Source organism: Periplaneta americana, chromosome 10, assembly GCF_040183065.1.
Source record: "Periplaneta americana isolate PAMFEO1 chromosome 10, P.americana_PAMFEO1_priV1, whole genome shotgun sequence".
In the NCBI taxonomy this organism is placed as follows: Eukaryota; Metazoa; Arthropoda; class Insecta; order Blattodea; family Blattidae; genus Periplaneta; species Periplaneta americana.
In genome coordinates, this window is record NC_091126.1 from 50,660,128 (window position 1) to 50,682,672 (window position 22,545).

Below are 22,545 nucleotides of genomic sequence, written 5' to 3' on the forward strand. Positions count from 1 at the left end.
CACAATAACTGGCACATTCATGAATTTCTTCACAAAGAGTTTCTTTTGGTATATCATAAATTGAAACCAGAAAACTCTAGCGTTAGGATGTTATTCTTGAGACGAACCATGACAATGCACTTCATTTTTGGACGTGATAAATATAGGTGTTCTATCCCCAAAATGAAAAGATTTTGACCTTTGACAGTCACAGGAGTTTTCGTATATTCAATATCTATTTGGTACTCTCATCTTCAGGATCAATTAACGATTTTTCCACTAAACCGACTTTAGCAAATCGCTATTGCGAAAATGAAAATATACTCTCTCTAATAATCCAGGTTATCACTACACAATGCCACATTCGCTACTCTGATGACATGTTACTAGGACTCGATAATGCAGTAAATGACAGAACAGAACATAACATTTTGCATTTAATTCATTAACAATATTCAAGCATGAACTGAAAAAAAAAATCCAAATTTGAAATTTGAAATTTTCTGAAATATACAGTATACAGAACAGAGTTCACTTCAGAAGATATTTTGCTCAGCTTTCACATTTTCACAGAAATTTCATACACCCAAATTACTAAAAATCGAAATTTTCTACTAGAAATCTATCTTTAAAGGTAGGAAAGGAAAATAATTAACATGTTAAAAGATATAAATAGAAGTGTCCACCAACCTTCTCTGCAGCTTCATAGTGTTCACTGCAGATATGTAAAAGATTCTGGATTTTTAGAACGTTTCCTGTTCCTGCATAAGCACAAACTTCCACCATAGTCATCGACATGGACTTGAATGGTTCTGGTATCACTTCCAGGGCAGCGATAATTGCCTCCACAGCTTCTTGCCTCCCTATAACATCATCATACATATCTTAGCCTTAATTGTATCTTGTTTCTTCATGTGTCAGGTTTTACAGCTTACCTTCAGCTGCTGAGCAGTAAGTTCCTGCAAACTGCCTGCCTAAATTGAAGACCTTAATTGACAAACATCCCAAGTCCATTGAAGTAAGTAAACTGTTCAGGAGTGCAAAGAAACTACACAGGCTCGCAATACAATAGTACTGAAATGCATATTGTATGATTCAAAAACAGACAGAGTCAGACTTGGGAAATTCTTTCTTACAGGATGGTAGCCTATACAAAACACAACATGTCAGATAAAAACTCGAATTCGTTAAATTATGGACTTGAAATGTTTGTCAATTCAGGTCTTCAACTAATTTCTAACTTAACCTACTGCATGAAAATGAAGTTTGTATCCTCAAACAGAAAAGAATGAAGAAATATCTGAAGAAAAAAAAGTAGAACTAGTCACTAGCATAACGAAAAATAGAAAAAATAATCTGATGTGTTTTGAGCATATACAAGAACAGAAAGCCTCGAATAATAATAGATCACAAAATAAAATGTGTTATAAGCACGAAAAGAAAAGAACGTTATTTGAAAAGATTCCTTGATGAGGCCAAAAACAGGCATAATTTGTCATAAATGACCATTATTGTTAGAAATACGTGAAGTGATAATGGAGATGATAAAGGTTAGAAATAAGTGATGGAATATACATTTCTTTCTGTGATATTTTTTCTGAAGATAATTTGCATTCATAAAATACATATAATATTTTCTCGAATAAGCCACGCACCCCACTTTTGAAAGACATAAAAATAAATAACTAAAAAGATAAAACAAATACAAATTACAAAAATAAAACTTTCAAAAACTTATAAATAATTAAACACAAATACAGTACAGGTAACAATAAATTTTAGACTAGAATACGACAAATTTCAAACCCATCCTATGTGCACACACTGCACGCATTTCAGTTGTCACTATATTCTGCAACATTAATAGCAAGCATTACGATTTCAATATTTCTCCGCATCTTTGATAATTTCGAGTTTTTCACTGCAAATAAAGGATAGCAATCTCATACCTTTAGTGGTAATCATTTTCAGAATTGAAAATATAAGATGCACAAACTATACACTTCTCACACTCGAACTTGATTCTGACACATGTACTGCTAATCCAAATGCCATTTAACAATGTTAACAATTGAAAATTTTAAATACCCACGTGGAAAGATATTGGCATGTTCTACCACCTTAGAAGTTGTGAGTGAGGAAAATCGAGCAATACTTAATTTCGAATAAGCAGCACACCCGTATTTTTTACTTGAATTGACGAAAACTGAAATTGTTTTCATTTAAAACTATACATCTCAATTGTATATGTTATTTCTCTCTCTCTTTAAAGAATTTATCATTTCACACTATACTCCTGATTCTCTGTCATGATTAAAGCTGGTCAAATATACATTCAGTCTCTCTCGATCTCGCTCCCCAAGCTTCCCATTATCGTTACTTCCACGACGGCACTATGGGGTGTAGAAGGGAGTGGGGGGGAGGACTGCCAAGAACTGCGTGGGAGTATAATGTAAGCAGTAGCGAGCGGGAGGTCCATTGTCTCGCATTTCACGTGAGCAGCGAAAAAACGGAAATTAAGTTATTGATTTTGACTTATTTCGTCGAAATAATATTCCTCCTGTAATCACGAGATTTTATATTATTTTGAATGCTAAAAGCCACGAAGATATTTCACTTATAGAATACGTTGTAATTATATATTTTTTAACGATTTCAGTTGGTAGTTCGAAAGGACACAAATGCTCCTGTTAGCTATGTTCAATGCCGAAGAGAGGGATGCAACACATTGCTTATTTATAACGGTAGCACTTCGGGAATGTTGAGACATAAATATAAAGTAAACAGGCACTCATCAAGGAATGAAGTTTCCAAGGCTGATAGGATGGCGGTAGAGACAAATGTGTGTCTATGTGTGCAACAGAGATCCGTTCTGTCAATACTGTCAGCAGTGAGGGAGGGGTTCATTAATATGTCACAAGAATTAATTAATATAGGTGCCAAATATGGACAGGTCAGTGCTAAAGATGTTTTGCCTTCCCCAAGGACTGTCTCGACATATCCAAGATCTGACTGACCAAGTCGGAAATAAAATGACTCCTAAAGTAAAGGAAGCTATTAATAGAGATCAGTGTGCATTGACATGCGATCTCTGGACTGACAATTGAGAGGTGCTCTGCAATAACAAGGTATGTACACATACTTCGGTATAGTCGCCACAATTAATGTATCAAAATAACAAATTCAATAACGAGATTTTTACGAATAATACATAAAACTTATACATATAAACTATCAATACTACTAATTCAAAAACGCAGATTTGCAAAGGCCTTTATTTGTTAATGAAAACAATGTTACTTTTACTTATTGCCAAACACCCACTTCTTACACATACCTTGTTATTGCAGAGCACCCCTCAATTATCGGAAGACCCATTACCCGGTGATCACATCGTCGTATATAGAGGAGTGCGAGGATAAATGGGAGTTAAGGAACAATGTGCTTCTCCGACAAAATCCACAGAGGTCACTAAAACTGGTACAAACATTCTCACGAAAATATGAGCATGGCAGAGCTAGATATTACTCCCACAGAGTTACAAACGTTACCTTTGTGACAGACCAGGGACCCAATATCAAGAAAGTTCTGGAAAATCACAAAAGATGTCCCTGTATTATACACTGCATTAATACAGCATTAAGTTACACACTGAATGAGAAGTTAAGTGATGAGATTCCTGATGTCTTGCATTCCATCCACGCCACACATAAAATCGTCGACTTTATGAAATGCTTGTTTAGTCACTAGACTAGAAAAATCATTGCTTCCTGACATCGAGACCAGGTGGAATAGTGTGTATATGATGTTAGATTCGTTCCATAAGCAGAGGAGTCAGCTATGTATATTTTGAAAGATGTAATGAAGGAGGAAAAGATGACTTTTTACCACAGACAAATAATGGAAAAAATAATAATTAATTTCTTAAAGATTTTCAAAGAGACCACAGATGACATGGAAGGCGCAAAAGAACCGACCTTGCCATTTGTTGTGTCATGGGTTTTTTAATTGTTAGATTCCTGCGAAATAGCTGCTGATGATAAGATCATGAGGGAATTAAAGAAACGGACAGAAAGTTCATAAATGAAAAGCTTCCGAATGAACTGCATGATACACATTACGTGGCCACTTTCCTTTACTCCTCTTTCAAGGAACTTGTAGTTCTGAGTGTTCCTTTATCTCTCTTTCAAGGAACTTTTAGTTCTGAGTGAAGATAAAAGAGAGGAAATTCACCAAAATGTTGGATCCCTCACTCTCTCCCTCAAAGAAATTCCGAAAATGGTGCTCTACCACATCAAACGCAGAGACGAACTGGGAAAGTTCATGAGCATGGATACTACAGATGACGATTGCAAAAATTTCCTGTCTTAATGGAATTACATGTAGGCTCTTTCCCGAAACTTGTTAGATTAGGGAAAGAAGTTTCCTGCATTCCTGCAAGCAGTGCTGCAAGTGAAAGGAATTTTAGCAGAGCAGGACTGGTTGTATCAGAAAAACGAAGCTCTATTGATCCTGATTGTGTAAATGATATATTAATTATACATAATAATAAGAACCCATGTATTGTGGGTCCCTATCATGATAGCATGGCGCGTCCTCAGGTTGCGAATAGAGGAGACGGCCTCCAGATATGGAGGGCAGCTGCAAATATATTGAATAAGCAGTTGCGGACAGCCAATGAGGGGTGGTCCTCCAGCTTGGGGGTTGGGTGAAGAGCTAACAATCCATCACCGTAAAAAACAGCTCGTTATGAAACCACACATTAAGCCTCAGAATGGGACTGATTCTCTGGCATGACCTGTCTGTTTCTGTCGGATGTTTTCCAATTCACTGCAGGCTAAAAGAAGGAAATGCACTATCACCTTTACTTTTTAACTACTCTAGAGTATGCCATTAGGAAAGTCCAAGATAGTAGAGAGGGTTTGGAATTGAATGAGTTACATCAGCTGCTTGTTTATGCAGATGACGTGAATATGTTAGGAGAAAATCCACAAACGATTAGGGAAAACATGTTAATTTTACTTGAAGCAAGTAAAGAAATAGGTTTGGAAGTAAATCCCGAAAAGACAAAGTATATGATTATGTCTTGTGAGAAGAATATTGTACAAAATGGAAATATAAAAATTGGAAATTTATCCTTTGAAGAGGTGGAAAAATTCAAATATCTTGGAGCAACAGTGACAAATATAAATTACACTCAGGAGGAAATTAAACGCAGAATAAATATGGGAAAAGCCTGTTAATATTCTGTTGAGAAACTTTTGTCATCCAGTCTGCTCAAAAAAAAAAAAAAAGCTGAAAGTTAGAATTTATAAAACAGTTATATTACCGGTTGTTCTATATGGTTGTGAATCTTGGACTCTCATTTTGAGAAAGGAACAGATGTTAATGGTACTTGAGAATAAGGCGGTTAGGAAAATATTTGTGGCTAAGTGGGATGAACTTATAGGAGAATGGAGAAAGTTACACAATGCAGAACTTGTTGCATTGTATTCTTCACCTGACATAACTAGGAACATTAAATCCAGACATTTGAGATGGGCAGGGCATGTACCACATATGGGCGAATCCAGAAATGCATATAGTTGGGAGGCCGGAGAGAAAAAAACCTTTGGGGAGGCTTAGACGTAGATGGAGAGTAATATTAAAATGGTTTTTTAAGGGAGGTGGGGTATGATTATAGAGACTAGATTAATCTGGCTTAGGATAGTGAGTGATGGCAGGCTTATGTGAGGGAGGCAGTGAACCTCCGTGTTCCTTAAAAGCCGTAAGCAAGCAAGTAAGTAAGTAAATAAGTAAGTAGTAATAAAAGAGCCAGCTCAATGGATTTGAACAGTGATTTCGAAGTCTAATTAACAGGTAGCTTATAAGTTCTCATTAAGAAGATTATAATGTAGAAGTAAGTACAAAAGTGAGGAAAGGATACATTTGTTCATTTTAAATTTTTATACCCATATGTACAATAATATCAATGCTAGTATTACTACCTAATAATATATATTGAATATATACATTTCCTTTGCTAATTTGCATTGCATTAAATAAATTTTTTTGTTCTTACTGCATTGAAAGTGTATAAAAAATTAATACAGTGAAATGCCACTATTACGAATGCCGCAATTACGAATTTTTCAAAATAACAAAATAATTTTTTAGTCTCAGCCATTTTATTATTAATTTACATATTGGAAATGTTCAGTTTAAAGAACGCATAAGTAATGAACTATTCAGTTTAACTTAATAATTCATCCCGCTGCAAAAAAAATATTATTTTAACGAAATTAGGTCTAATAACCAGTTAAAAATTACTTCAAATAAATTCGAAACAAAATAAAATAAATGAGTTATCGCTAGACATCAGTCACCCTTGGTTTCAGTGAATTTTCTGAATGCACTTCCGTAGGCATGATTGTTGTGGTTTGAATTTATATTTAAATGAAATAGTTTAATAAAATCGAACTTTCGAAGGTAGTGATCGATTCAAAACCCAATTTCGTAGATCGTAATATTTCGAGAAATCAATTTGACAAGATGGCTGTAAATGTAACAACACCTAACCTATATAATCCTATTCAACGTACTTTTTGCTCTGTAAAATTTAATTTTTGGTCCTAACAAGGTCATGATGAATAATACAATATTGTAAAATATTCAAGAATAATTATTCAGTTATCAAATATGCATTATGGTACCGATTCTTATTGAAGTTGCATATAATATGAACATACAGTAGGTATAACCTAGCCCAGGTACAGCATCTGTTACTCTACAGTAAGGTCCGAAAGTCTTGTCCCCCCCCCCTATTTGTATGTTGATATGCATCCATTTTGAACATGTCATAGCAGATGTGTGACAATGGTTGATACTTTATGTTCCAGCTTGTTTAGTGATCCAGAACATCAGTAAGGGCACCATCATTGTCGCAGCACAAAATGATGTGGCGCCATGCCCTGTGTGAAATTTTCCACAACAAAGGCGGTGTGATTTCCCTGAATGCCTCCCTAACAGCTTGTTTCAAATCTTCAATTGTCTGGTATCGATGTTTCAAGACATGCTGCTTAATTAGTCCCCAATGGGAAATCACACCACCTTTGCTGTGAAAAATTTCAGACAGGACATAGCACCACAACATTTTGTGCTGCGACAATGATGGTCCCCATACTGACGAACTGGATCACTAAACAAGCTGGAATGTGAAGTATCAACCATTGTCACACATCTGCTATGACATGTTCAAAATGGATGCACATCAACATACAAACAAGAGGGGAGTGACAAGACTTTCGGACCTTACTGTATAACATGGGACACAACTTGTAGGCAAATTTAATCAATTTTCAGTTTAACGAAATTTCACTATAACGAAAATAATTACAGTACCCCCCCCCCCAATAAGTTCGTTATACTGCCATTTCACTGTATTTCCTCCCCCCCCCCCAATATTTAGGCCCGTCATTGCTCCAGACGCATTGCAGTCTTAGGCTTATTGTGCTACCTAAGTTTTATAATTTAATACCGATTCATCAGTCCTGTTACCTTGATTAAGTTATACAGTCCAGATATAGAACTCGGCTCAAAATCTTTTGGTTCTAGAGAATCTTTCCCAAAGATAAAGTATCTTCTGCGAGTCAATGCGTAGCAGGAGCAAATAATGTGCTGGGCTGTTTCAGTCTCCTTCCCACAGAATCTACAGTCTAGGTTACCTTGAAGTATACCCATTATATTAAGATGCTTTTACACAGGTGCATGACCCATGAGAAAAGCTGTAACTGCTCTGAGCTGAAATCTGTTACATTTTAGTAATATTTCAGCTCTTTTGTTGCATGGTCTAACAATAAATTGTTTCCCATAGTTGAAACCCAGTGTCTTAATCCAGGTTTTATAGTTGAACCTTGGACCATTTTTTTAATTGCTTCTCTGACAGAACACCTAGGTATTCCAAGAGCCGGCTCTGGTTCAATATATTTTGAAGCCGCTCCTTGTCTTGCAAGTTCGTCAGCTTTTTCGTTTCCCTCAATACCACAATGCCCTGGAACCCAGATGAGTTTAACCTCATTCTGTTCTGCCAGGGTCGAAATTATATTGAGGCAATTAAGAATCAGTCCTGAAGTAATAATGTGCCTATTTAAAGCCATAAGGGCAGCCTGACTATCCAGTTCCTGAGTCTGTCTTTGATCCGTCTGTGTACCACATCAGAGACTTCTCAGGAAATTTTGGATTTCACTGTATTAATGTATGTGTAAAGTTTGTTTCAATTGCTGTAACTTTTTTATTTATGGATATCTGTAATAATAACATTATTAATATTCATCACAGCCTGTGTACCCATACAACTGTATGAATGTGATATTGTGCCTTACGCTTTGAACATAAGCTTATGTATTACATGTACAATAATAAGTTAATTATGTGGTACTGTAAATAAAATGTTGTATTCCAACAGCACTAAACGTGTATTTAGAATTTATAGCAATTTATTTCTTTCAATTTTTTGTAGATTTATATTTCAGTAATAATAATAATAATAATAATAATAATAATAATAATAATAATAATAATAATAATAATAATAATAATAATAGTAGTAGTAGTAGTAATAATAATAATAGTAATAATAATAATAATAAATAATAATAATAATAATAATAATAATAATAATAATACATAATGTTTATTCGTAAAAGAAGGAATATACTTCCACTATTGAGAAATGTATGGCTTCGTACATACAGTAAAGTCTCTCTTGCCACCGCACGCCTCAACCTTTCCTACATGGCACAAACACTGCACAACTCCGTCCTCCGTACTCACTGCGAGAATGCCGGGACTTCTCATTGTCGAGCTCTTGTTACCGGTACATGAGATTCTCGTGGCAGCACTCCCTTTCAGCCGCTCTCACTTATGTGAGCAAGAGGGAGTATGACGGTGTATGACCGCCTTTAGTCATGGTTTAGCTATATTCTAACATAAAATATGCTACACTAAAATTCTAATAAACTGATTCATAAAATTATTTAGAAAAGCTACACACTGAAAATTGGAGAATCCTGACACTTTATCTGTGCGCTCCAATGACGTAAGAGTGATGGGGGAATGTCTCAGTGCAACTCACAACAAAAAATCAGTCCAAGCATGCACACTTACCATTGGTTTCAGAAAAGGATTTTAATTATTTGTAAGAGGAAAGGAGGTTTTATAAATTTCTCTTAGAGTTTCTTTCTTTACTCTTATTTTATTTTAATGTATATCTGATGCTCTCTCACACAAAAACGGTTTCTGAACAAATAGATAAAGTGTCAGAACTGTACCAAAATGTCGAAAAAGTTTTAAAATCAATATTAAATCACAGATGCCTTCCTTATGTTTATTCTCTTTGTTGTTAAACTTGGTGAATATTATTTTACTTTTTATTCTTTAGTTATCATTTGAATTTTACAATTCATGAAGTAACGAATCAAAGGTTCCCAGTCTTCTGCATATCTAAATTAAGACTCACCTAAATGGCATAATCCCAATCCCAGGGGCAGAAATCTTGCGTATGTGTCATGAAGATCGGCTTCAGATTTCTCCATCAAAGTCTGTACTATAGTTGCTGTAACATCAGGATTGCAGGAACCAACTGCTATCATACCGCATGCCAGGCCAGCCATGCCAACCACCTCCATGCTGGATTTAGGGTCACTGAACACAGGGGTCAGAAGACTCAACACTGCTTCTCTGTTTGACCCAGCATACGCCAAGCCGAGACCTGGAATTACACAAATAATTTGTCAAGTAAAACAATTGTTTACAATTTTACTGGCACAAATCATATAATACACAAGTTGTCCCATATGGAACATTAAGAATCTCCATTTCTGAATTTCTTCTGAGGTAGCAGCAGTGTAGCATTTTATTTAAGGACGCTTTTCACTGCAGCGGTCATTCAGCTTTGAAATTCAATGTGGGTGAGTAACGGCCAACTAATCTTGTCTGAAATCCTCTATGAGAGAAAAGGTTCTTTTATTATGACTTGTACCACCCAACTTTTGAACCTGCAAACCTCGGATCTAACAGCCAGTGTTGTTATTTGCAAAACAAATGAGAAAGATCACTTTTCAAGTGCTTACAATTAAGTAGATTATGCTTGATGAAATTGCTTTTCACATCATAATCACTGTACATAGTATACTGAAAAATATTCGCCAGTATACATCAGAGATCACAACTAATGTTGTATGCAAGCTTCGCAACTAAGAACATTCATTAAATTATTGATTTTTAATAATCTTTTCAACAACGCTGTATCAACTACAGTATAACCCCGTTAATACACTCATCAAGGGACTGTTCTAAAAGCATTATAAGCAGGACAATGCTATAGACGAGAAAGGATTTATGAAATGAGGAAAACAATTTAGACACCACTTCATAGGAAAAATATTTTATTGTGCATTAGTTACAGTGCAAAATGCAAATGAGAGATAATCCCGTATGAAAAAAATCGTTGATTGTTGTTTGCTGTGTGTTTGTACTGTTATTACGAATGATAACATTTTCTCTGCAGTTCAAGTAAATACACAGAACTTCACCTGACACACCGCTAGGAGCAACACTAATTTAATTTTCCACTTATAGACAGAGATTTCCGCTTTGCCATTTTGCACTACACACTTCATAGAATTCAAAGGATGACTAAATTTTACAAAAAAGGACAGAAACATATTGACAGGGAGATGTTAAAGTGATAAAATTCTTTCATAGAAAGGAAAGTTCTGGTAAATACATCTTCGGACAGTGCTGACTAGAGGTTTTTTTCAAGTAGAGGGTGAAATTTTTTACTTGCACTTCTGGTGCAATGACCCTCGGTACAGTCAAAGCAACATATTTCTTCACCATGTTTTTAAAACTAAGTTTCGCAATCTATACGGAATTTTTTTACTCATTTTCGATCCGAAAAAAGCACTATAAGTGGGTATCGTTACAAGAGGGTAAAATCATGCAGGGTTATATATGAAATGTTCAGGGCCATATAAAAAGAGCATAATAAATGGGATAGCATTATAAGCGAAAGCATATTAACGAGGTTTGACTGTATATGGTTATCTAGTGTCAATGGAATTAGTGATATCAAGATGAATCAGGATTATTCGCCATGGGACTAAGGGTCGTATTCATAGACGAGACTTTGGACCAAAGTTGACTTTGGAAAGTACAAAGTCACTATTTTCCTATTCACAGTCGACACTTTGAGGAAAGTAAACTTCAATCGTGACTTTACTTCGAAGTCGCCGAAAATCTAGACTTTGACTTTGACTTTCGTTCGTAGACAATAGGAAAATGACTGATATTTGAGAAATTGTTGAATTTGTCGAGAATATTGAAGACATCTAAGAGATTATTAAAGCTGCTCATGTTCCTTAGTGTATTATTATAGATTATAAATTCAAATCAAGGTACAGATTTGATAAACAAATGGTATTAAAGATCCTCGTCATGTTTCAACTTTCATTGATGAATAATCAAAGAGGATTATCTGTTCCACCAATAGATAATACAACTTATTTCATCGCGATTTTACTCTGTAGGTAAGGATGAATAGCTTAATACTAATTTTTACTATTTAATTCTATAGAAGATAGGTTATACACTTGGAAATGCAGTCATCATAATAATGTTTTCTGCATACTGATTTCAGATAATTTGTAAGTAATTTCTGCACTCATATAGAGAATGTCTCTTTCATATTCTGTCATTGGTGGAATCTTATCTTCCATATCTTCACAACAAAATTATTTTACAATGAAATAATTTCAGGGCTTAATGTGAAACTAACGTAACTACAATAGATGTTTTATTCACAACAAAATTCTTAACAGGCAATACTATTTCAGATAAACTATACCATCATGTTTTGTAGTTATGAATTGTGTTATATACAAGATTGAGTTACGATTTTTTGTGGCCAGGTAGAAGAACAAATTATTATCGATTGGTGTAAAGACCTAAAAATGTTATTCTTGTACTTACGTTAGTTTCACAATAAGCCCTCGAATAATATTATTATTCTTATATAAAGCTGCAAGAACTATTAATAATTACTTAACATGTACCGATGTTCAATTGTTTCATTGATTTGTGACTCAAAAGATGGCTTTGATTGTTGCAATGCCTACTCTATTTCAACTATCTATTAATTTAATTCGTTTAGAAGGCAGTGATTTTGATTGCCAACATTAGAACAAGATCGTCAAATCTCGACTTACCAAAGTCAAAGTCAAATTCTCAGAAGTATTGTCTATGAATAGGACTTTTAACAAAGTTAAACTTTACTACGAAAGTCGACTTTGGGAAGTCTTCCTCCAAAGTCTCGTTTATGAATACAGCCCTAAGTGACATTTGCTATACAAGTGAAAACCCCAAACCAAGTAATCAGCCCAAGTGAGATTCGAACTCATGCCTGAGAGCAGCCTCAGAGGATGCCTCCTACTTGCTAACCTCTCGACTACACTGTTAGCAAAGAATTTCTATTAAAAATCTGTAACATATTAAAAAATCAGGACAACTTGGTTTTATTTTTCCAAGTTATCAGAGAAGTGTGCTCCTTCAGTGTTCCTATTGATAGCAAATATGATATTTTCTACAAATTAGTCATGTTCTATAATAAAAAATTACAGCTCCACTACCTATATATCCCATGTAGGCATCAAATGAACAGCTATGACTAGAATATGGTCAGTCATTGAACTGGAAATGGATTCCAAATACTAAAACTGATAAAATATTGTTGAAACAACCAGACAGAAACCTTGTTGTGGGCTAAGATTATTCATCTAATGCTAGAATATACAAAACTGGTTAAATATTATGTAAATTGTTATATTAAAATTCACTTAAAAAGAAAAAGAACGGAACTGTATTAACGGAAAATTGAAATAAAACATACTAACCTACGATTGCACCAATACGCATTACATTGCTACTATGCAATACATAGTCAGACAACAATGCAAGGGCAGGATCACATTCGTTTCTCACACCACAGTTCACAATCCCACAAGCCAGCAGTGCTCCAGACTGTTGACAGACAATAAAAAATAATAAATACAGAGCCTTAGGATAAAAAGCCCATTATCAATATGACAAAGTCCCAACATCCAACTGAGTTTACAAATTCCAATTTCTTAAAAAATCTTCCTTGTAGAAAACCAAGACTCACAAGCTTGCTACACAACACTATCTTGAGAAAATCTGACTGAAAATGTTATTGTTTCTGATAAAAAATACAGAATGGTCATAAATTCTTAATTCATTTTTGTGAAAACAATGATAATTTTTTATTTCAAGGAAAACAAATAGAATGCTTAAAATAGAAGAACAAATTTTTAGTGTCAGTACATGATACACTGAGGTGCAACAGGAGTTAACACACAAATTCAGAAAGCAAGCACTAACAAGAGCAAATGTTCAACTCCTTGTCAATAAAATTAAAAGGACAGGAAATGTTACATATGAACCAAACACCAGAATACCTCTTATACCAGAGCAGACTGCAGAGTGTATCAGAGAAGCTCTCATGCATCAAGCCATTATTTAAGCAGCCAAATGTGTAAAAAACAACGGTTTTGAAAGTTCTGCACTTCTAATGCAAAAAATGAGCTTACCACAGTCAGGTGCTTCACAGATTAGAAGATTATGCAGCTTGTAAAGCTTAGTGTTACGATTTTGAGGCTCATATCCTGATTAGTGATGAGACCACATTCCACATACGTGGTACTATTAACCAGGGGAGTTTAACTCTTATGATGCAAGGTGTATCATCATGGAAATTCGCCAGTTTGCCGCATTGGGGCCAGAGTATTGTTAGCTATTTTCTCTTGGGACTGATGGGGAAAAAAACTGGTTATAAGCATTGCCAATCTGACAATTTTAAACAGATACTATGAAAACCCATTATTTACAAAATTTTCCAGTTTCATAAAACTGATATTATTGCTAAAATTGTCTTTCTGTACAGGCAATTTAGAATTTTAGTCAGAGACAAAGAAGTCATAGTAGCTACATCTGTTCAGCTGGTCAGTGATTAGATGTTGGTGATCATGTTACGTTTGATGATGATGATGATGATGATGATGAAGATGATGGTATAATGGATACCTGTAATACCGATCAGGTTGTGTAACATGAGATGTATTTACAATTTTTGCCACCAGTGGCAATAACATTCGCTTACAATTTCAAGTCTCTTGATCATATACATGAGTTGGAGGTCTTCTGATACATTCGTTTATGGTGTTAATAGACATACCTGCAGCAAATGGGTAACAAGCCTCCATAAGTTATGTTTGAATGGCAAAGGGACACAACAGAATAAAATATTTTTTTATTGGGTTATTTTACAACGCTGTATCAATATCTCAGGTTATTTAGCGTCTGAATGAAATGAAGGTGATAAAGGTAAAGGTATCCCCGACACATGCCATGAAGGCACTTGGGGGGCATGGAGGTAGAGTCCCATGCTTTCCATGACCTCGGCACTAGAATGAAGTGGTGTGATCGGCACCACGCTCAGGTCGCCTTTTACCCACGGGAAAGACCTGGTACTCAATTTTATAGGAGGCTGAGTGAACCTCGGGGCCATTCTGAAAGTTTGGCAACAAGAAAAAATCCTGTCACCACCTGGGATCGAACCCCGGACCTTCAATGCCGTAGTCAACTGCTCTACTAACTGAGCTACCCAGCCACCAATAAAGGTGATAATGACAGTGAAATGAGTCCGGGGTCCAGCACCGAAAGTTACTTAGCATTTGCTCATATTGGGTTGAGGGAAAACCCTGGAAAAAACTTCAACCAGATAACTTGCCCCAACCGGGATTCGAACCTGGGCCACCTGGTTTCGCGGCCAGACGCGCTGACCGTTACTCCATAGGTGTGGACAAAAATAAAATATGTGGCTTGGATTCACAGACAAAGATTTGAACCCTTCTTCTTCACAGAAGCCATAATTATGGAAAAAATGTATCTTGACAGGTTAGTCCACTGCAGTGGAGTAATGGTTAGCTTCGCTGATTGTGAAAAGAGTAGACCCAGGTTCAAATACTGGTTGGGGATTTTCCGAGGTTTTCCCTCAATCACTTGAAGCAGAATTGCTGGGTAACTTTCGGCATTGGATCTCGAACTCATTTCGTCTTCATTAGCTTCAATTCATGTAAATCTTAATAGTTTCAGGTCAACCACGAAATTATGGCAGATATGGATGCAGAATTCGGCTACAGGTGTCATCTGTCTGGGAGAGCTGTACAAATCCCAGGGAGCTATAGGGGCTTCTAGAATGGACTAAGGCAGACCAGGGGAGTGAAGCTCCCTCAGATAAATGGTGCCTAGGTGAATCACAGAATCTACAGTGGCACGATCTTCAAGTCAAAGATTGTAGCAGAATGCAAGTGAATTGTGAACAGATGATGATGATGATGAGGAGGTGGCATATTAATAGGGCAGACAGAGGGACGTTGCTGTTCACACAGACTTCGTCAGAACTGGATGCCATAGCCAAATCGACAAGATGGCACAAAGAAGTAAATCACTGGCTTGAAGTGTAGTCCTAAGGACTTCAAAATCATCCCAACGTAAGAAGGTTGGACAATAAGACTAAGGCTGCGGTGCTTGCTTGTGGGGCACTTCTCCGAGAAAAAAATATCTTGACTTGTTGACAGTTTCTGGTACTACAAATACAGCAGTAAGGTAATGTTGACAATGCTGTCTGTCAACATGATGGAACCAAGCTCATTTTCCTAACATTCTACGAATATATCCCAGCAAAATATTTTCCAAAAGAGATATAGGCAGAGGCATGACAACACTGTGAAAATTAAGTTAATAGGATTTGACACTGTTTGACTTTTTTTGCTTGAGGGTTTATCAAGTCAAGGGTGTACAAAACCAAAATAAAGGACAGCCAGAGCCTCAGGGATTGTATTTCAGATGCAGAGGCTGCAATTTCATCAGACATGCTGAAGAATGTCTTTAGGGCTACAGACAAATGTTAGAAGCAGTGCTATGTAATGGCCATGTGGAATTAATTATGATGAATATTACTCACATATGTATACAATAAACATAGTACATGCATGTCATATCAATCAATTCATTATTTCCTTACAATAGATCAAGACTTTATGACCACTCTATGTAAATACTGTCCAACAGTATTACAAAATACATACAAGATTGTTTCACTTACAATGATGTAGTTAAAATAAAATCTAACCTTAATGTAGTCTTCTGCAGAATATAAGTACTTGTCAATAGGAGTTAAACCACCATCCACATCCCATAGTAACACCAATCCCAAAGATGCTGTTGCACTTAACATTCCTGCAATTCATTGAGAAATATGAGAATACAGAATTATCGTGGAAAATACCTACGAAGCTAACAAAAAATTTTTACATGTAACTGCACTGAACGGTGCCCTTCCTACAGAGAATGGAAGGACATGAAGAGAGCTGGAGAGAGAAAGAGAAGGAAATAGTCCTTCCATATTTATTCAGGTCTACCTGGTAATTATTCAGAAAACAGTAACTGAAATACTCTGAAAACTCAAGCAAACAATGTAAAAGAAAATCTATTTGTGTACTAAGACAATCTGAATAAAAATGCTTTCCTTAATAAAGACATTTTTGTGCAAAACTAAAATAGTGATCCTAACACTTTAGACGTTAGAATGAATTTCATGATTACCAACTAATATTGCATGAGCATACAGTAAGGCTCCAAATTTGATGACTTCAGCTGTAGCATATCTAACAAGAACTTTTGTAGTTATAATTCTGTGGCTTCAAGGTAAAACTTGATGTCTTTTTTATATATACATACAGGTAGAAGCGTAAGTAATGTCATTAATTTCAGAGAGTTATTCTTTGAGATATTTCAAACAAAAAGTTTAATACAATTTTGCTCGTTTTTGCTTCATTTTCGAGATAAAAATTATTTTATATGAAATATTTCATAGCATGTTTTGGGAAAGTCATTGATTTAATTCCCAATATGCTCAGCCAATTTAAGAGAGCAGAATATTATGATAATAAATGACTCAAAGAATTTTAGTTTTGACCTTTAAATATGCAGAAATTTGATCCGAACAAATGTGACATTGTAAAATTCCTTTGCAGAACGAAAAATTACATTTGTTTGGATCAAATTTCTGCACATTTAAAAGACAAAACTAAAATTCTTTCAATAATACTTACTTACTGGCTTTTAAGGAACCCAGAGGTTCATTGCTGCCCTCACATAAGCCCGCCATTGGTCCCTATCCTGAGCAAGACCAATCCAGTCTCTATCATCATATCCCACCTCCCTCAAATCCATTTTAATATTATCTTCCCATCTATGTCTTGGCCTCCCCAAAGGTATTTTTCCCTCCGGCCTCCCAACTAACACTCTATAAGCATTTTTGGATTCGTCCATACGTGCTACATGCCCTGTCCATCTCAAACATATGGATTTAATGTTCTTAATTGTCAGGTGAAGAATACAATGCGTGCAGTTCTGTGTTGTGTAACTTTCTCCATTCTCCTGTAACTTCATCCCTCTTAGCCCTAAATTTCTTTCAATAATTTATTATCGTAATATAGTGCTATCTTAAATTGACTGAGCATATTGGGAATTAAATCAATGACATTCCTAAAACACGCTATGAAAAGTTTCTGCAATTTTTATCTCGAAAAGGAAGCAAAAACGAGCAAAATTGTATTAAACGTTTTTGTTCGAACTATCTCAAAAAATTACTCCATGAAATTAATGACATTACTTACGATTCATCCTATACACATATTAGTTCTTCAGCAACGTAAATTTGAAGTTTCATTTCGACAACTCTATAAAATCATATTGTGTTTCATAACAATGGGCTAGAAAGTAAAATAATAGAAATATTCATGTCATCTTTTGCCTTGGAACCAAAGAATTGTGATCTAATATGAAATGGTATTCTACTCAAATTCCTAAAAGATTGTATGTTTAATATAAAAATTTCCTCAGAGAGCAATTAGCAGAAAATAATTCTAGAAATAAGAATTAGACTCGGAAAATTAAATATATTGAACATACAAAAAGTATTACCATGTTCTTTATTCTTGTATAGCCATTTATTTCCATCTTCCATCAACAGTTTATCATGCCCAAATGCGGCATTCACGAAACCATTTACAAAACTGGCGGCAAGATTTTGTCGAGCAGAATCAACTTGTCCACCTCCAAATGGAGGTCTTGAGTTCTCCAAATGTGATTTGTATACATCTTCGGGTGTTTTTGGTTCCATTATATCAAGCTACAACGAAACATTACTCATTAATAAGACAATACACGAAAAATACAAAGTGATGAAAAGATATAATAAAATAGATAGACAAGTGATTAAATAGAAGTTTATATTTAGTTCAATTCAATTTAGAAATAACTTTTAGGTTCATATTAAATGTATTTATATCATATATTCAGCGATATATTTCAAGTTTTATGAGAAATGTTCAACAGCAAGTGAAACTGTTTCATAGCTTCTATCTTCTAAATTAGGTAACAAAGAAGAATTGGTAATAGATTCTCAATTCTGAGTTTGTAAAGTCTTAAAAATTTCACCCAACATGCTACCCCAACCATAAAATAGGCATCACAACTCTTTTTGTATCCAGTAAAAGTCGCTAAAATGACCATCTCTATAAGAAAAATTGTTCAATAATCCGTTCATTGATAACTAGAGAGCAGAAAAATATGAAATTTCATATTTTACACTATTAATCGCAGAATACTGAGAATAATAAGTTTTGTGTTAATCATGAGTAGAAACGAAATGGCGTTAATTTTTCATATTTCATAATATTTCGTAAAAATGTTTATATTACAAAAAATGTTCATATTTGTTCATATTTCCCAATATCGAACATCTTTTGATGTATTTCCAATCTAATGAAAAGTTTTGAAGACGAGCTTCGATTTTCTTAAAGACCAATAACACACGTCATACCCAATGTCATACCATGTTCAAATTATCCAATCACAAGCAACCTATCATAATACCAGAGCCAGTGCCCAATATACTGTAGACCCGAGCATTGTCAACCATGACTGAATTCGACTAACATAGCTTAATTTTTAGTCATATAACTTGTAGCAGAATTGAGATTTGATCAGGTGAACTTCTGTGAATACTCGCTTTTGTGTGTGAACACTTTCTTATATCAAATTTATTTTCTCACACTCTAATACCTGTAAGATATCCTCAATAAAATTACGAAATCATATAGAAAATGTGCACATTCTCATACACACACCCACGCATGAACACATACACCCACGCACACACATACACAGATTTCCAAACACTGCGACCTCATTTATGGCAAGGAAAATATTGCTATTTTCAGTTTTATTTTCCTGCTATGTGATGCTCCTGTTACGTAACTGACAATTCCTGTATTATTGGTAAATTTGCAGACACCCAAGAAAGTCTTTATTAGGGATCACCTAACCAACAAATATAAACTGGCCTTACCCCCAATAAATGATATCTCCGACTCATTTGCTTTTGAACTTTAAATCTGTAGCATTGGTCATCTCTATTATTCAAGAAAAACGACTCTCTCAAAATTATCTCCAGATGTATTGCTCTTTACGATTAGACTTCTGTAGATACAATGTTTACAATGTTTTGCAATAAGTGTCTTTACAAGTGGAGAATGAGATAGATATGCGTGAGGAGAGCCAATTTTTAAAATGGGGTCTTATGTTTCATTGATATTTATTTGCTTTTATGACATCATCTGGTTTTGAGTATAGCTTTATTTTGATATTTGTAGCTGAATTTCTGATGTTTGTAGCACACTCACTTGTGTTTAGGTTTGCAACACTAACAGACGTTAATTTCCCGTCATGTTTCCTGAATTAGGATATATTAATATTCTTTTCAAGAAAATGTCATACTTATTCATATTTGGGGTACAGATGTCATATTTTGCCAATTATTTCTTCATATTTTTCCTATCTTTATTGATAACTTTATGGCATGGAGTAAATACCAAATAATATTCAAGTGATTCTTCTACTCTGTCCTATTATTTAACATTTTCCTTTCCTACAAACTTACAATCCACTACAGTGTAGAGGAGGTGGTGTCCCTGTAATAACAATAGACTCTCACAGTGCAGACAATGCAGAGTTACCACAGGGATGTCACGGGACAAGTACGATATAAGAAACAATTCCCAGTCCAGTGGAATGGAGTTAAGTCTCAACTCACACTGAGTATCGAACCCTGGACCACATGGATGAGAAACACACATACACTATCCATTTACCTATAACAGTTGCCGTTCTCATGGTTAAATGATGTAAATTGCTGAACATAATTAACAATAATATAAAAAAATTAATATATATTATCTTGGAGTCAAAATTACACCCTGGCCAGCTGTACTGAATAGCACTCGGTTTGTCCATCCATTGCAACTGAAGCTGACAGTGTCACCACATGGCTCATCGTGAAGACCGCTGCCTGAAGGTGACATCACATGAGTCTGTGTTATAATTTCACAGGATGAGCACGTGTTCTTTAGGCAGTGTTGTTCAGAATTGTGAATGTTACATAAATTAATGTGGCTGGATTCAGGTATTCTATTCCACAAAGTGTGTTTATGTATGTGATTTTGTATGAGCATATGCAATCGACACAGGCTGTAAGGAGATTATTTCAGGCGTTAAAGTTTCAGATGGAAATACCGATTCATAGAATGGTAAATAAATTTTTTGAAATGGGAAGCGTTCAAGATAAGCCTAGAAAGCATCGTACTCTGCTCACAGACGAAACTCTAGATAACATTAGGCATTTTCTGAAATATTCCAAAAAATATAATTTAGACGAATTTCGCATTTCCTCAAGAATATTATGTTTCAGATCATCCAAAGTGTGTGAATTTGTCTTGTACACTTTGTCTTTTCAATCTCATTTTGTTTTCGAAGCAGGGATCCACCTCTGTGCCTGTGCATGCGTGTGTGTGCAAGTGCAAATAATACAGTATAAAACCTGGCACTGGTGCAAATTTCCCAGAAAGCTATTACAGAAGAAGTGATTGGAAGTACACCAAAAGGAGGTTGGATTACTGAGGGGCGGATTAGCGAGAGTCTAGTATAATTACGTAACAAGTGGCTTAGCAGTCATGATCGAAAACATTCAAATGTAAAACCATAAGACTGAACTTCACGGTCTCTTTCCCAGTGGATAAAGTTCAGGACAGTTACTTTTCTTTTTATTTCTCCACAGTGTCACAATTAAGAGTTAACATTTAAATAGCTCACCTCACGAGCCAGGTTCAAGAAGTGGTTATTGAGATGAGCATTTGACATAATTTCAACAAGGTCATCATATTCAACCATATTTTCATTTAGTTCAAGGAAGATCTGTTGCCTGCCCAACATAAATGCAAGCTGCTTCTGCATTGATCTGTAACAGCACAATCTCACATGTCAAATTCTAATTAATCTGTACAAAAAAATTTAGCATTACACACATATAACTCTATGAACATACACTTCCTTAAACGGTTTGTCACAAAATATCTACTTTGAGTGGCGAAAAAATATTCAGCACACTAAATTAAAATATATGAAGAAAAAGTATTATTCCATTTAAATGCAAGGAAATGTTGCAATATCTGAAAATGTATCTACATGCTCCCAATTACGGTCTACAGGCTGAAATGCCACTTGAAACTTGGCTGACGGGTAGCTTGCCAAGACCAAATTCCATTTCTGATATGTGCACCCCTGAAAGTCGGAATTCATTTTCTCTTATAATGGGATGATACAGAGAATAAGCAGCAGAATGGAATTTTGAAATGCATGAGAAATAACCAGTAAATTTTGCCTTTAATTTCTTCACCCATAATTAGGATCTTTTGCTTGTTGTAAATAAATCTGCATGGAAACCCCAGTTCTACTTCCCTTTTGAAGAAAGACGTGCTTAAGATTTCTATTTTCTTAAAAATCCATCACTCTCACGTATGGATCTGTGAACCTCATATAGTAGTAACCATTAGATTTGAAACTGTGAGCCTTACATTTTGTGGTAACCTTTCAACTACCGGAAACATCTGTAATAATATTCCTTACATTAATTTATAATTGCAACATTTTCTCATTTGTCTTTACTTTCTTTAAAACTTTGCCAAACTAATATTTCTCTGCATGTCACACATTATGAGAGAATGCTTCACAGCCCTCTTTTGTTAAAAATCAACAAGTGGCTATTACTTACAAATCATTACACGATGTGAAGATCTCTTCAATTAAATGCATGTCATTCAATTGCATTGCGACCCGTAATGCTTGAGGATACTGATTGAAACGCTTAAAGATGCGGAGGGCTGCTTGTAGGAGTGTGACGTTCTCTGGATCAGGTACATAAGGTACACAACTAAAAATAATAGAACATTTATTTCTTAATAACTTCGTTAAGAATATTTCAGTACTAGTATATTCAAGAGTGATGCCTTATCAGTTAAACCAAATTACTTCAATTATGCAAGACCTGTG

At 35.2% G+C, this 22,545-nt stretch overlaps 1 protein-coding gene across 1 annotated transcript in view; it reads right to left on the reverse strand.

The window, feature by feature from the left end:
* The window catches only part of Rpn1 (regulatory particle non-ATPase 1), a 46,217-nt gene that overhangs the window by 11,836 nt on the left and 11,836 nt on the right, over window positions 1–22,545 (reverse strand). The window contains exons 5-11 of the mRNA XM_069837402.1: window positions 22,268–22,426; window positions 21,310–21,454; window positions 18,082–18,289; window positions 16,226–16,332; window positions 12,909–13,035; window positions 9,476–9,727; window positions 670–842 (exon numbers count right to left, since the gene is read on the reverse strand). Coding sequence (XP_069693503.1) covers window positions 670–842; window positions 9,476–9,727; window positions 12,909–13,035; window positions 16,226–16,332; window positions 18,082–18,289; window positions 21,310–21,454; window positions 22,268–22,426 — 1,171 coding nt within the window. The remainder of the gene's footprint in view (window positions 1–669; window positions 843–9,475; window positions 9,728–12,908; window positions 13,036–16,225; window positions 16,333–18,081; window positions 18,290–21,309; window positions 21,455–22,267; window positions 22,427–22,545) is intronic.